The sequence below is a fragment of the Anas platyrhynchos genome, chromosome 7 (assembly GCF_047663525.1).
Source record: "Anas platyrhynchos isolate ZD024472 breed Pekin duck chromosome 7, IASCAAS_PekinDuck_T2T, whole genome shotgun sequence".
Taxonomy (NCBI): domain Eukaryota; kingdom Metazoa; phylum Chordata; class Aves; order Anseriformes; family Anatidae; genus Anas; species Anas platyrhynchos.
The window spans coordinates 19190301-19204743 of record NC_092593.1 but is presented as its reverse complement, the minus strand read 5'-3'; the positions used below and the strand labels follow the sequence as shown (position 1 = coordinate 19204743).

The following is a 14443-nucleotide window of genomic DNA, read 5'->3' as shown; positions in this document are numbered from 1 at the left end:
TTAGCATTCTTTCAAGAAACTTACCTCACCTGAGGAGAAAAAATAATGAATACAGCAGCAGGACCTAGTAAAGAACCCCTATGTTGAAAACTACATACAAAAAAAAAAAAAAAAAAAAAAAAAAAAAACAGCTTTGACAGCGGAGCTGCTTTCAGCTATGCACCTATGCACCCTACACAGAAAGCTCTATATGTGCATTCAGGGTTAAAAAATAAGTAAGAAATTGTGAACTTGGGGTGTCCTAAGTTCAAGGTAGAGGAGCTTACTTTCTGGGCCGCGTTTCAAACTGAGGAGGAGTTGAAGGAGAGCCCCCTCGCCGGGGCTGCGGGCAGGACCCAGGCTGAGGGGCTCTGCGCCGCTCCAAGTGGCGGGAGGCGGCCGCCTGAGGGGAGCCCGCGCCGCCCCCCCGCAGGCTGCCCCGCGGCCCCGGGTGGAGCGGGAGGACTCGCCCGCCTCTGACTCTCCGGGCTCTGGGAGGGCTCAGGGAGCAGCGGCGAACTGCAGCAGCTCGGTGGCACCGTGAGGGAAGCACCGCGTCCCCCCGGCGATGGAGCGCGGCGGGCCGGAGCTGCCGGCGGCCGCTGCTCCGCAGGTGAGCCCAGCGGCACTGGGGACGGTGAGGTGAGGTGAGGTGCGGGGGGAGGCGGCGGTTCTCCTCTCGTCTCCCGCAGCCCCTCGTCGTAGGGAGCCTGAGGGGCGCCGCGGCTGCTTTATAGCGTTATATGCCTCCCTGGAGGGCACTGACAGTGGCTGTGGATTTCTCACCTCGGTTGATTTTTGCTCTACCTCATGTGAGGAAGAAATGAGTCCTAAATACGAAGTGGAATTAAGAAAAAAAGAAAGCTAGCGGATGGGTCTTACTCATGTAAGATAGCAGAACCGTGGCCTCTTGACACAGCTGTAATTGTGCTTCTCTCCAGAGCTCAAGCACCTGGTGTCCTGGTGGCCCATTGCCATGGGTGTGACCCTAGCTGTGCTGTGTCTACTGCTCCTTCTGCTGGTCCCTGCGGAAGCCCCACCAAGAGCCCATCTGTCTGGTGGGGGCAAGACTCATGAAGGAGTCTATGAGCTGTACAGCAAATGTTGTATTCATGTTGTATGCGTTTTCTAGTAATGACTGAAATGAGGGAACTGGACTCTTCTATTCAGTACAATTCCACATGTGCTGTACAGAAGGTATTAAAGTTTCATGAGAGAATAACAGTGATGCTCCTGCTGCACGAATGAGTAGTGAACTAAAATGGGCCACTCATAATTCTGCAACAGAAAGAGCAGGGGAAGGATGTTAACTGTAAAACTAGCTATGGTATGGAGAGGATAACTAGGAAGTGATGGTTGGTCTTTCTGTGATGATGTAAATATTTTTGTAGCACCAAGTGGAAATATTTAGTGGCAAATTCAGAACAAAGAAGAGTACCTGTCTCTTCATACGATGCATACTTAAGACATGGAGCTTGTGGCCACAGGACTGCTAAAAAAATTTACATTTACATTTACAATTTTAAAAAAAGGGCAAACTGAAAGAGCAATCCATTGAGGAATGTAACACAACAAGGACATGCCTGCCTCAGGAAGACCAGGATACACAAAATGTTGAAAGCTGGGTCAAGATACTATTTCTGGGCACCTTCCATTGGTTACTGCCAGAAGGGGAGAAATCACTAACTACAAATGTGTGCCTCAAACTCTACTTTGTACCAGACTTTTCCATAGAAACCTTGTGAGGTTAGCCAATTCGAACATCACCAGGTGTTGGCATACATTACTAGTGACTTGAAATTGATTTTGTTCCCCTTAGCTTAGGGGCGTGTTTTTATTGACCAGTCAGATTAGCCAAACTATTTTCAAAACTGCTTGTTCCAAAGGCAGAAATATTAATTATGACTAAAAAGCTCTTTAACAGCCTACCTCTCAGTTTATATAGATTTCTGTTCTTCCATTTATATTTTTTTTCAGAGAAGAATTAAGTACAGAAGATTATCGGCCGGGCTTATAAAGGAATTAGATGCCTAACACTCCTTTGATTTCTCACTGGGGAAGGAAAAAAAGAAAAGAAAAAAAAAAAAGGATTTAATTATCAAAATACCTCTACAAATCTGAACCTATGAAAGCTTTTTTTTTTTGTTTGTTTTCTCCTGAATCAGCTATATTAAATGTATAATCCTTGTTCTCATATTTAATTCTATCATTGTCTTTCTGAAACAGATAGAAACAGATGACCAAACAGCTCTGGTTAGTAAGCTGAGGAATAAAGGAGGAAAGAGTAATCTGGCATCAGCTGGATTTAACATTATCAACTCCATTATAGGATCAGGCATTATAGGTAAGTGTATTTTCTTCATTATTCATCCTTGTTTATACATGCATGACTACAGTGTTGAGAAAAGCTGTCCTCTTATTTTTCTGATGCTGTTGCTGAAGATTTTTGTCTGTTCTTTTATTATGTGAAAATCCAGCGTTGTCATCTGAGATCAGGTCTCACTGTAGTAAGTACCCTTCAGCCTTTTCTGCCATAATGACTGGAGTACTGTTTGAGCAGGTGCTGACTCAGGTTTGTGGCTAAGCAGCCCTTGGTCTACTAAAAATAATCACATTGATTAAGCATGATGGTCCAATTTGGAAGATTGAAAGAATTTATTTTAATCTGAATATTTCATTATTTTGGTCATCACAAATAAATATTTGTAAATGTTCAAAAATGCTTTCTTGCTTACAGGGTTGCCGTATTCAATGAAAGAAGCTGGTTTTCCCTTAGGTGTACTGCTTCTGTTTGGAGTTGCCTATATCACAGGTACTGTAAAAGCAGTTTGTTGTAAAGTGAAAATCAGTCTTGCAAAGTTTAGATGATTTTGAGCTTCATGATAACTTAATCATGTTTGTGACTTAATAAAAATGAGGAATTTTTTTCTCACCTCACTAATCCCCTGAGCAGATTAGTAAAAGTAGAGAATTATACTGTACAACATATAAAGCTGCTTTTTGTGTGCCTTTTATTTGGTGAAGCCTAGTTTCTTCGACTAGGTCATGGTGACATTTGGAAGAATAGCTCTTATTTGTGTCTCATAATCACCTATTTTAGTCTGCTGTTTTTCATCTAAGACACTGAACCTTGAGTGGATTGTATTACTCAAATGTACCACAGAATTAAAATCTCTGGGTGTTCTATGATTTTGAATATTTTAATATCATTCATCAAAAATTCATTGATTTACCTTCAAAAATAAATTGTAAAGTCTGAAAGTTTCATAATTTTAGTCATTCCTAGAAGATAATAAACACTGATACTGTTCACAGAAAGGAACTGTTCCTATCGCAGCATAGATTACAAGCTAAGTGAAAGCCAGATGAGGAATAGACGAGGTCTAGCTACTGTCTGTCAAGACATCTACTCTAAGGTAATAAATTCTGCGCTATAACTAATCCAGACTGGAAAATCCCATGGTGCTCAAATGATCACTAAAGCATAGTTTCAAATAACAGCAGCATTTTATACTATTCTTCATAAAAGGTTGAGATACTGTCTCAGAGTAATTCCATCTGTGACATCAGCTCTGTCTCAAGGCAGATTGCTTCATAGAAGAGAATGGTTCTATCTGTGGTTTTCAAGATAAATTGACACTGACATTCTTCATGTTTTAGCCACTAAGAGGATATACCCAAACATTATATTTAGTTTATATACCTCTGTGTTAATTTAATTTTCTGGTTTTTGGTGCTTTTAACAGTTTTCCATTGAACTACACTGGATACTAATTAAAATGAGGCTGTTTCTGCTTTCCCTTAGTGGGAAAAGCAGAATTCCCTTACCATATGAGCCTACAGCTCCAGATCTTGGTGGATTTAAATTCTTTCTGAAAAGATTTTTCCTCACTGTTCTTCCCAATGCTGTTGTTTTCCCTTACAGACTTTTTTTTAAGGAGTAGAAAAGAACAGTACCTGCTAGATGGTTCGTGCTGTCTTTAACAATTTTATTTTTTTAACAGATTATTCCATTATATTACTGATCAAAGGAGGAAATCTCTCTAGTACCAACAGCTATCAAGAGCTGGTCAGAAAAACATACGGTTTTATAGGTTATCTAATTCTTTCAACTCTTCAATTTTTATATCCATTTATTGGTAAGATCACATAAAATATACATTTTAATGTTTTATAAATAATAAGACTTTCCATGTTACCTTATTCTTTCACTTCTTAAATATTAAGAACTCTGTAAAGAATATACTGTATATGCCTCTTTCCTTAAATAAATAGTTGTTGAGTAGTGAATAATGGAAAGAATTCAATGAATCTTAGGACCAGAATAATAGAAATTAAGTGAAATGTAACAACACAGAAATCTGGGATCACACAGTTAAAAGTTAACGACAAAAGTAGCTATGAGAAATAAAAAGAGGGGAGACTCTTCTAGAATGAGGAATCTGATATGCACCGTTTCATACAGGACTACAGGAGGTAAGGATTATAGACACCAAGAGACTGGATTTGGTGCCTGCAGAGTCCCGGAGCAAAATTTTCCCTTTGGGATTAGTCAATCGGAAGTCATTTTAATGTCATTTTAGGTAGACAAGATTTTTCAGCAAGTCAGGTTAGTGTTACTGTGGGCAACAGCATTGCGCCTTCCTATGAATTACTTCATCAAGCTTCATCCCATGAACTGAAAGTGTGAATTACCTATGAATATATTGATCCATTAGTGTTGACTTAAGAGAGTGTGATTATTATTTCATAGAGAACGTAAAAAAGAATTGTAAAGTTCTCAATTTCTACCTTGGAACTAGTTATGCAAATGTATGTGCTTGAATTTGTTTCCTTATGTAGCACAGGTACTTCCAGTGTAAAATAAGATACAAATGAAATATGAGTATTAAAGTCACAGCTCTTATTAATGAGAGGAAGGAATGGAAGTCCCTATTTGCTATCTTCATCTTTTCTCCTTTCTTCTGGTGGAAAGATTTCAAACTTTTACATGAGCTAGGAAGTCCTGTGCATTTGATTCCAGGACTGATTCTATTAACACAGGAACATAACTTAATTGAAACAGGAATTTGGAGATAAACTGACCAAAAACTGAAGTTGGAAATGAACAAGGCAATTCTAAAATCCTTTTTTAGTCCCTTCTGAATTAAGTTTATATGGGAAAACAGCACAGTGGCCTTGCTTGTCAGATTGGATTCTTTCTCAGGCAGTATATTTTAAAAATAAATAAAGGAGACTGTTAAAACATTCGTTTTAAGCCTGAATCTTAAAAGTTGTTAGGTGCTAGCTAGAATTCATACAAGAGTGATAGTAGCATAATCCTAAGGTCTACAGAGTATTGTACTACATGTATTTAAATATTTATCAAATGTTCTCTATTTTATTTGTACTAACAATTTTTTATTTTCTTTAAGCTATGATTAGTTACAACATAATAACAGGAGACACTTTAACTAAAGTTTTTTTGAGAATTCCTGGAGGTAAGATGCATTTAAAAATTTCAGAATGGGAAAGAATTATTAGGTACAAATGTAGCGTCTTTGGGGCTTATACGGTGTCAGACTGAAGTAATATCTACCTATTACTTTGGGTCTGAATTACTCTTAAATATTAAGTTAAGAATTTAAATCATGTTTGTATGAGTGCTTTTTAAACAAAAAAGAAACTCAAAACTGTAAATCCTAAGGACTATAAGTCCTTAGGTCGTTGGACTCTGTCAGTAAAGATTAAGTGCATCAATGCACTAAGCACATAGAAGTCTCACAGTGATATGACTGTAAGGTTGTATTTTGTCATATTGTTGAATGTGCTACACTTGAATACTAAAACTGCACTTCAGTGAACAATTCTGGATAACTTGCAAATAATATAACGGATTTAATTCTTACTTAACTATATCTATATAGTTGGTCATAAACTGCATATATAACTTCTAGTATTCTGTAAGAACTTTTAAAGATCTTAATTCAGGTGCTTCTTACCCTTCTGCCGCTGTAAATTTTCACAGCATAATCAGTGGAGTCCATTGGTGTGCATGTTTGTCATCTTTTTCATCACAAAGCCAGCTAAACTTAAACACTTTTCTCTGGCAAATTAAACTGAAAAGAGCATGTCTGGAGTGAACTGGAAATTAGTTTTTCTATGAACTGTTTGATTTCCTTAGGTGAGATTATTATTTTCAGATGGCGAAACCTGCAACATGTGGAATTCAGTTTGAATTCTCACACTCTGTTCAGGTTGATAGTGAAAGTGAATACCTAATAATATCTAATAATCATATGACTTCTTTAATGGGAGGAATCAACAGTATGTCACATCTTTTCACCTGCCTGGGAAGACTGGAGGAAAGGCATTATGATGTTCCAAAGGATAAAGGAACTGTACACTATCTTTTCATATCAACTGCCACTCCCTTTCCAGCCAAAATCATTCAGCAAGCTGATTCATTCTAATTTGTCTAGAATTTGATACATCATTCATTCTAATTTGACTAAAAGTGAGATATTTCATGTTAAGTAGGCTTGGAAAAAAAACACCAGTTATGCAGAATAATTCAATTGATTGCAGAGGTTGTTATGATGTTGTTGCCTTCATGTAGTAATCTGTAATTTTCAATTGGAGGGCAGGTGACAACAAGAAAAGAGGTGCTCAAATGAACCACTCAGATTGAACTTTAGGATCATTCTTTAAGAATCTCTGTATCTTCAACAGAACAGTGACTATCTCAACGCTGTCAAAAAATCCTCAGCAGTAAATAGCAGAAAGAAGCATTAGATGTTTCTTTCATTAGACTTGCAGTCTGGCAACATTGACCCAGGCATGATGAAAGAAATTCATGTTCATCTATATGTTCAAATGTCGTACTTCCAAAGTTTGATATATCACTCGTGTTATGCATTGTAGGTTAAAATCGCAGAATTCTGGTGATTATGTGCGTGCTGTGTATGGCTTCCCCTATGTTCGTTAATGCCTAGTCTTCATTTCACTTTCTTATTTTGAATAAAGGAGATAAAAGCTTGGTCAACATTAAAGTTTGTTATTGCTAGTCCTTTGAATGCAACTAATCTATTCCTTATATCAGTCTCTTAGTGGAATAATTTTCTTTCTCTTTTTATTTTAGTTGGTCCGGATAATATACTTACAGATCGTCACTTCATAATTCTTCTTACCACCATCATCTTTACCTTGCCTTTATCTTTATATCGTGACATAGCAAAATTGGGAAAGGTAAATCATAATAGCAGCTGATTTAGTTCACTTTTCTCTGTGCCATTAGAAAACAAGTGCCAGTCATGACCTAATGTATTTGAATTCCATCCAGCTCTAGAGCATATTAAATATTTTACAATTTCAGACTGTCTTCTGTCCCAAGAAATATCAGAGAACTTCGAATAGTTTAAGCAAAACTTTGGTTCCTACATGAATCACTAGATTTTTTCCATCTACTGTTAGTAGAAATCTTTTTTTTTTTTTTAAGCAGTGAGTGATGTAGGCCTGATCTTGAAATGCTGAGCACCATTGATTACAGATGTTTAAATGGAAACCATCTCTTACAGTTAGACAAATAGTTGCAATTGGCTAGTTATTCAACAAGAATAACAAATAAAAAGGTGATGGTATAGGACAAGCCTCATAATTATAAATATTTGACATGATATTTAGAAATATAGTTGTTTACCAATTCTTTTTTCAAAAATAAATTGGGCTGCTAAGAGGAGAACCTTTCAGCAGCTTACTGACTGAAGTTGTGTGTTGTCTGTTTTACAGGTATCTCTTATTTCTCTGATTTTAACCATTGTCATCCTGGTTATTGTGATGGTGAGGACAGTAACATTGGGACCACAGGTGTAAGTATTCTTATACTTGCCATAAAGTTAATTTTTGTTCATACATAACCAGTTATATCAGTCTTGCATTCTATCTGCATAGTTTTGGAGCATGGGTGTTTTGATAAAGACAGTTGTTTAAAGAAATATATCTGTACTAATAGCAATACAAAATGAACTGCTAAAACTTACCTATCTTTTTTCTTCCATTTCACATAAGCAAAGTCACCAAAAGTCTCAAAAGACAAACAAAAACCAACACTAGAGATGAATTGGAAAGTACATGTGCTATCTCTAATAGCAGCTGGTTCCTGAAAGGGCATGTGAGGTTGCCTATAACTTGAGAAGTCTTCAGTTTTGTCCATTACTGTCAGATGACCTATATCTGTAATCTTAAAATAGATAGTATCTTAGCAGAATTTCTTCTTCTGTTGATACAATGATTTCATAATTAAAATTGAATACAAATAAGGAAAACAAGTGAACCACACAATAACAAAAACTGTATTCTGTCATTTGAGAAAACAATATGAACATGCAGAACTGTTTTGCATCACTTGTACTCTTAAAGTAGTGTAGTTAATAGCAGTCTCTAAAGTTGTGCTAGAGAAGTGCCATCGCCTGTAGAAATGATCCACTCAGAATAGTGTGGAATTTCAGCCTACCCCTGTTATTCTTAAGTAACATGTTTGTCTTACCATGTTAACGGTGTATTTGGAAGCAAAATCTCAAAATTCCATGTCAAAAGAGGAAGCTGTATATAGTGGCTACTCCTGACCCTGTTACTATGGTAACAATCCTTTTAACAGTGGTGTTGCATGGAAATATAAGTAGTGCATGTCTTTGTTTTTTTTCTTACAATAAGTAATGATGCTTTCTTAGAAATTCAAGTCTTACTGTTTAATTCTAGAGATTTTTCCGTTTTTGCGTTTATACTTGTCATAAATTAAGCTAGGTTGATAAACTTATCAATTTCTCAACTCACAATAATTCTATCAATGTCTATTTTTACTGTATATTACAGTTTGAAACAGATGTAAACTTTAAGTTTTAATAAGTCCTCTTATAATATTTTGTTCAGTTATGCCATTTTTTTTGTAATGAGAATAATGAAATAATATATAAATATATATTTCAATCTTGATTAGAAAATCTCAGATCTGTCATGCAGAAAAAAATAAAATAAAATAATTGTATGGCCATAGGGATTCTTGATGGGGTCAAGAGAGAATATCTAATTTTTACTGGTGTAACATGACAGAATTGACTGTAGATCTGTTGCTGCATACAGGTAATTGTCCAGTTTGTTCTTGGCAACTCCATAATTTTCCATTCCAGTTCTTAACTAGCCTTTCCTTAGGAAGTTTTCTGAATTGCATATGGTGTCTCTCCTGCTGCATTTCATGTTCATTGCTTTGTGGCCTAATCACAGTGAATATGGAAAGCAAATTATTCCTTCCTCTTCCAATTCTTAAAAACCTGTAAAAAGCTGTAATTTGTCCCTCTTTGGTATTCCTTTCTATAGACTAAACAAACATTTCCATTAGTGTCTTATCTTGTCATTTCTTATACCTCTAATCATTCTAAATGGCTGCCTTAACTTCTCTGTAAACAGCAACGAGATTGTGGTGTCTTTACTGCATTGTCTAATGTATCTTACATGCAAAGTGTCTCGAGGTTCCTTTCACTATCTCTTGGGGATTGTCGTGTTCCTGTTTATATAGTCTGGTTTGATGTTTGCTTTTTTTTGCAAAATGACATGGTGTTGTGGACATGCCTCAAGTCTGTAACTGAATAGAAACTGAGCCCTCTTCTCTGCAGAACAGTGAGATAGCAGTCTTTCCTTTCTTTTACTCTGTTCTTGTGAAGTTTGGGTTGTGGTATAGTCATGTCCCTCTCCCCGTCCCTTCCCATCTCATTCTCTTGAAATCTGTAACTGCATAACTGTAGAATTTGTTGTTAAAGTACGGAATCCTACTTTATCAGCTGATTTTTCCGTTTGTCAACATATTTCTGATTTCTTTTTTCTTTCTTTCTTTTTTTTTTTCAGCCTGTTATCTGGCATGCTTGTGCTAACTGCATGTTTCATGCTTTCTACAAAGGATGCTTTCGATCCATCTTCTGAGTTAGTATTGAATACATTCAGAAGTATTGGATTCAGATCAGTGTCTAGTGGAATCCCATTCAAAAGTCTTGCCACTGTGATAATTACTCTGAGCACTTTTCACTTACCTTTTACTTCAGATTTTTGAAAGTGAAGGTTACTTTGTGTTAAGGGGTGCAGGAATGATAAACTGTAATTTTGTTTAAGTGCCATTCAGATTCTAATGGAAAGTAATATTAAGATGACAGAATATTTCCCTTCCAGAAATCTTCTACTCTGTTAGACCATCAGCAAAGCAACAATACTATTGTTTGTAATGATTTGATGTGTTTGAAACTGTAGGCAGCAATTATGAGTCTTTGGAGTGTTGCATTTTTGTTTTATTTTATAGTTGCTGTGGGAGTTGAGGGAGTTGTTCAGGGACATTTTGGGAGTGTTACTTCCTTGTTAGCTCTCAGGGGAAAACAATAACTAATTTCTGTTGAAGTATTACTTGGTTTATTTTACTTTCTCTTATAACAAATGAAGCTAAGCTACTCTTTTCTTGTTTTGCTTGTGATTAATATAATTCTTGTGATTGTTGTCTGAAGGACATAATATGTCTGCAAATAAAATTCAGTGTTCTGGACCCAAAGTGTACTCCAAATAGTTTAAGATGTTAGATAAAAATACATTCAGATGATCTATTCCTAGCTTTATTTCCCCCTGCTGGTAGCTGCGTGTTTTTCTACTATGATCAAAACCAATGTATTAGAAATAACTCTAACTGTAGATGTATGTGGATACTTCTTAATACTGCGTAAAGTAACTTCATGATTCAGAAATGAAACTAACATTCCTTGCCGTAAAAAGAAATACTTTATATATCCTATAAAGATAGATAAATTTGATCATCTTTTGGGAAGAATGTCACGATGTCAGTGTCTGCATTATACATAAAGCTACAGGAAAAACTTCAAGAGCATCTGCTACGCATAAATAGGACATGAGAATTATTTAAATGGCAGCTGATCACAGGGATGAAACACCAAGTGTTCAGTAAAATAACTTGAAAGTAGAAAGTTGATTCTTTCCTTCATATATATAAGCCAACAGTGAGCAAAACTAAACTTTAATTTGGTGAAATTAAAAAAAAAAAAAAATAATAAAAATAATTAAAACCTAAGCTACCATACACTTACAGACCTGTCAGTTCATTAAGGAAAAAAGGGGACTAAAGCAGCTGTAACTAGGAGGGGCTGATGTATTGCTTAACCTTGTCTATGTCCTTTAAAAAACAAGGTGACTTTATCTAATATGAGATTCAAAGTTGATGTGTTATGTCCCATTATATTGATTGAAGTTATATTCAGTATCTCTAAATCTAAAAGTATAAATTGAAACAAAAAATATTTTACCTTATAATAGAATAAAATGAAATTTTACATTTTTGTGTCTATGTCATTGAATTAAACATGAATTTATTTCCCACGTATTCCTTGATGAGGTGCAAACCAGCAGTTAAAATAAACTTGTAGTCTGTCACTGTTCTTCAGTCCAAAACAACTGAAGTGTTTTGCTCATTCCAACATGTAGCTACCCTCTCAAATGCATAGTTTTATTTCCTGTCTAGAAACTGTATTTTATTTCTGTCAGTGCTTTGTGCCTGTTGGTGGGGTTGAGATCAGGGATGTAGGTTTCTCTTACTCTCTTTTAAGATATTTTGCTTCTGATGCATTCTGCTGTACTACATTTCGCAGCATTTCTACATAAATGACAGAAAATTTCTGCATAGCGTAGACCTTGTGATGTGAACTAGTCTACTGTAAATGTTTTACACAAGATAGAAGACTTGCTGTTGTAGGCTGCCAAACAATTTTGCCTGACTCTTACTCAGGATCTGGATATTAAATGCCTTTACTCCTTTAGGAACTCTTAGATTTTGCCTGGCTTGTTTGTTCTTTTCGTATTCTCCTACCTCTTCTTGCATTGGTGAACACCAATCTCTTTAAAACACTTCTAACATTTTTAAACTCACTAGCATGCTTATTATGCTATACTTTTCCTTAAGTATACTGAGAACTGAGTAGAGCCTTATTTTATTAACCACTAGGCTTTCTTCACCACTAGGTTTCACTACCTTCCCACTGATGATTCTAATTGTCAGCCTGTCTTGCTGTTGTCTTACTTCCAGCTGAGAGATTTTCTTGGCCAGTATCTCCCTTGGAAAGTCTTTTTTTGTTCAATATTTTATTATTTATGTTCCAAGAATCAGAGTTACGTACTCTCAACTTTTGTGTTGTATTTCAACTACTTTATACTACAGATAGCACAGCTTTAACCAAGAGCATTTAGCATCACAAATGTTTGTTTCATCCTCCTGCTGCTTCTCCGGCATGAAAAAAAAAAATTGTGCAGGCATAGCCTGTGGTTTTTATACACTGAGCGTGGAGCAGTAAGCTATTTTTTATCATTCATGGATATTCATAGCTACTGCTATTCTTGTGAGCAGCAGCTGAAATCATCCCCTAACAATTCCTAGCAAGAAAGTAGGTCAAACTGGGTCAGAACAATGTTTTGTTTGTTCGTCTTCTTTTTGACAAGGACCTGTCTTTAACAGCAGCACCAGGATTGAAAGATTTGAACAGGTATAGAGTTACCTGGTTTTCTTTTGATACACTCAGTCAGCCTGTGTATGTCTGTCTACACAGACAAACATTTATATAAATTTTATGTATGTGACTAGTGTTCTTATATCTAGACCATGATATTCACTAATGGATCTTTTCTTTGTGAATTTCTCAAGTCTTTGTGAACACATTTGTATTTGACCTAAAAGCATATATTGTATGAAAGTCTGTTATGCAAATATGTTGCTTGAAGTTTGATATTTGTTATTTCAAACAGATTCCCATTAGCATGTTACTTTCACTTGTTAGTTATGTAGCATATCTGTGGGAGGTCTGTATTCCCAAAGTCTGGAAATGCTTTTCAAAAAACCTGCAGGAGTATATAACATTGTAAGAAATACTGAGTCATGCTCTGTTGCATTTATTGTCCATACCAGTGTGTGTTCTAAGACATGGCAATTCCCTGGCAATGTTCAAATCACGGATCTGGAAAGGGAAGGAGTTTACCTTCTTACACTGATAAATAAGCAGGATTTTTTCTTTTGCTGCTCAGCTCCCTCCAAGATAGTACTCCTAATCTGGTTTGCTGTTCAGCCACAAAGCGTTATTTCAGTCTGTGTATTGCCAGTGCATATGTTATTGCTGTGCAGGTGGAAAACTAGCTCCTGATGTTTTCCTAAAATATCTGGTCACTTTCCAAGATGTTTCAACTGAAATCTACATGCTTTTTCCATTCTGATGTTTAAATCCCATTTATAGGGAACTTATAACATGGCTATATTGTTGCGTGGGTTGTGCTATTTTCACAGAAAAAATGTTTGAAACTGTTGTGGTTACCTGATCAAGAGGTGTTTCAGATAAAAGCATTCTTTATTTCTATGCATTTTAGAACTATTCTTTGTACAGGGCATTAGGACAAATTTTCATTTTCTGTGTTTGATTTCAAAGCTGACTTCTAGTGGTTATAGAACAGAACAATTGTAAGATTTGTTTCCTATAGTCTGTTTTTTGTGATATTACTGTCTTTGAGATGTGAATAGTTTCCTGAAAAAGCCATTCAAAATTATGAATATGAATTATCCACAACCATCTCTAACTTGATGCCTCTGATTTCATATGAGTAAAGGAAGCTACTCTGTATAATGAACTACAACAGCTGTAGCTGGTCAGATCTCCTATTTCATAAAACAAATGCACGATACCTATTTCATTCACAGTGTTTTACAGCATCTACGTTGCTTCTGAATCTGAGAATATTTTAGGAGGGCCATATTCAGGTGCTTAAGACTAGAAGCTGTATGTTAGAGTAGTCAAAAATGTATACTGCATCCAAGCTGAAAAAAAAACTAAGCTTTATTTTGATGCTCAGGTCCTGTTCGACTTTGAAATTAAGGTTATAGCTTAAAAGCCTAAAAGTTGTTTTAAGTCTAAGCTGAATGCACATTGGATGCCAGAAATCAGGTTTTTAATATGGAGAAGGAAGCCATGACTACTCGAGTTCTCAAGATATAGTGAGATATGAGTTCTCAAACAGGAAACTAACAAAAAACAACTACTTGTTTTCTAATTATGTTTAAAAATTTGGCAGCAATGAAATCTAGTATAGTATGTGCCACTATGGCTGTCAAAACCACCTAGGTACCAGAGGGAGAGACAAAGCTTCCAATGTTACCTTCACAGAACTGATTGTCATACTGCTTTGAAGGAAGACAGCAGATAAGGCCTCAGGTGGCAGCTGCTTTGCCTCTAAGTAAAAATGGAGCAATCGTAGTAGCAGCATGCTTTTTAAAAGCAAATTTCTCTGCACCCATGCTTTTTGCTTCAATATTACAAATATAAGGCTTCATTTGATACCGAATTTCATTTGATATTATTGGCAAACTGCAGGTCTGGGAAGGAATATTTCCTGCCGTTCTCTTTCATTC

At 36.1% G+C, this 14443-nt stretch overlaps 1 protein-coding gene across 3 annotated transcripts in view; it reads left to right on the top strand.

Moving 5' to 3' along the window:
* Positions 1–453: 453 nt before the first annotated feature.
* SLC38A11 (solute carrier family 38 member 11) overlaps positions 454–14443 on the top strand; it is a 28035-nt gene continuing 14045 nt past the window's right edge. For 2 of the 3 annotated variants that reach the window (XM_072040902.1, XM_021272074.4), the window contains exons 1-7: positions 454–592; positions 2206–2323; positions 2717–2791; positions 3984–4118; positions 5394–5459; positions 7100–7206; positions 7747–7826. In XM_072040902.1, coding sequence (XP_071897003.1) covers positions 548–592; positions 2206–2323; positions 2717–2791; positions 3984–4118; positions 5394–5459; positions 7100–7206; positions 7747–7826 — 626 coding nt within the window. In that variant the 5' untranslated portion in view covers positions 454–547. Of the gene's footprint in view, positions 593–2205; positions 2324–2716; positions 2792–3294; positions 3396–3983; positions 4119–5393; positions 5460–7099; positions 7207–7746; positions 7827–14443 lie in introns of those variants that run through there. The other variant, XM_013098971.5, reaches the window with a different exon arrangement.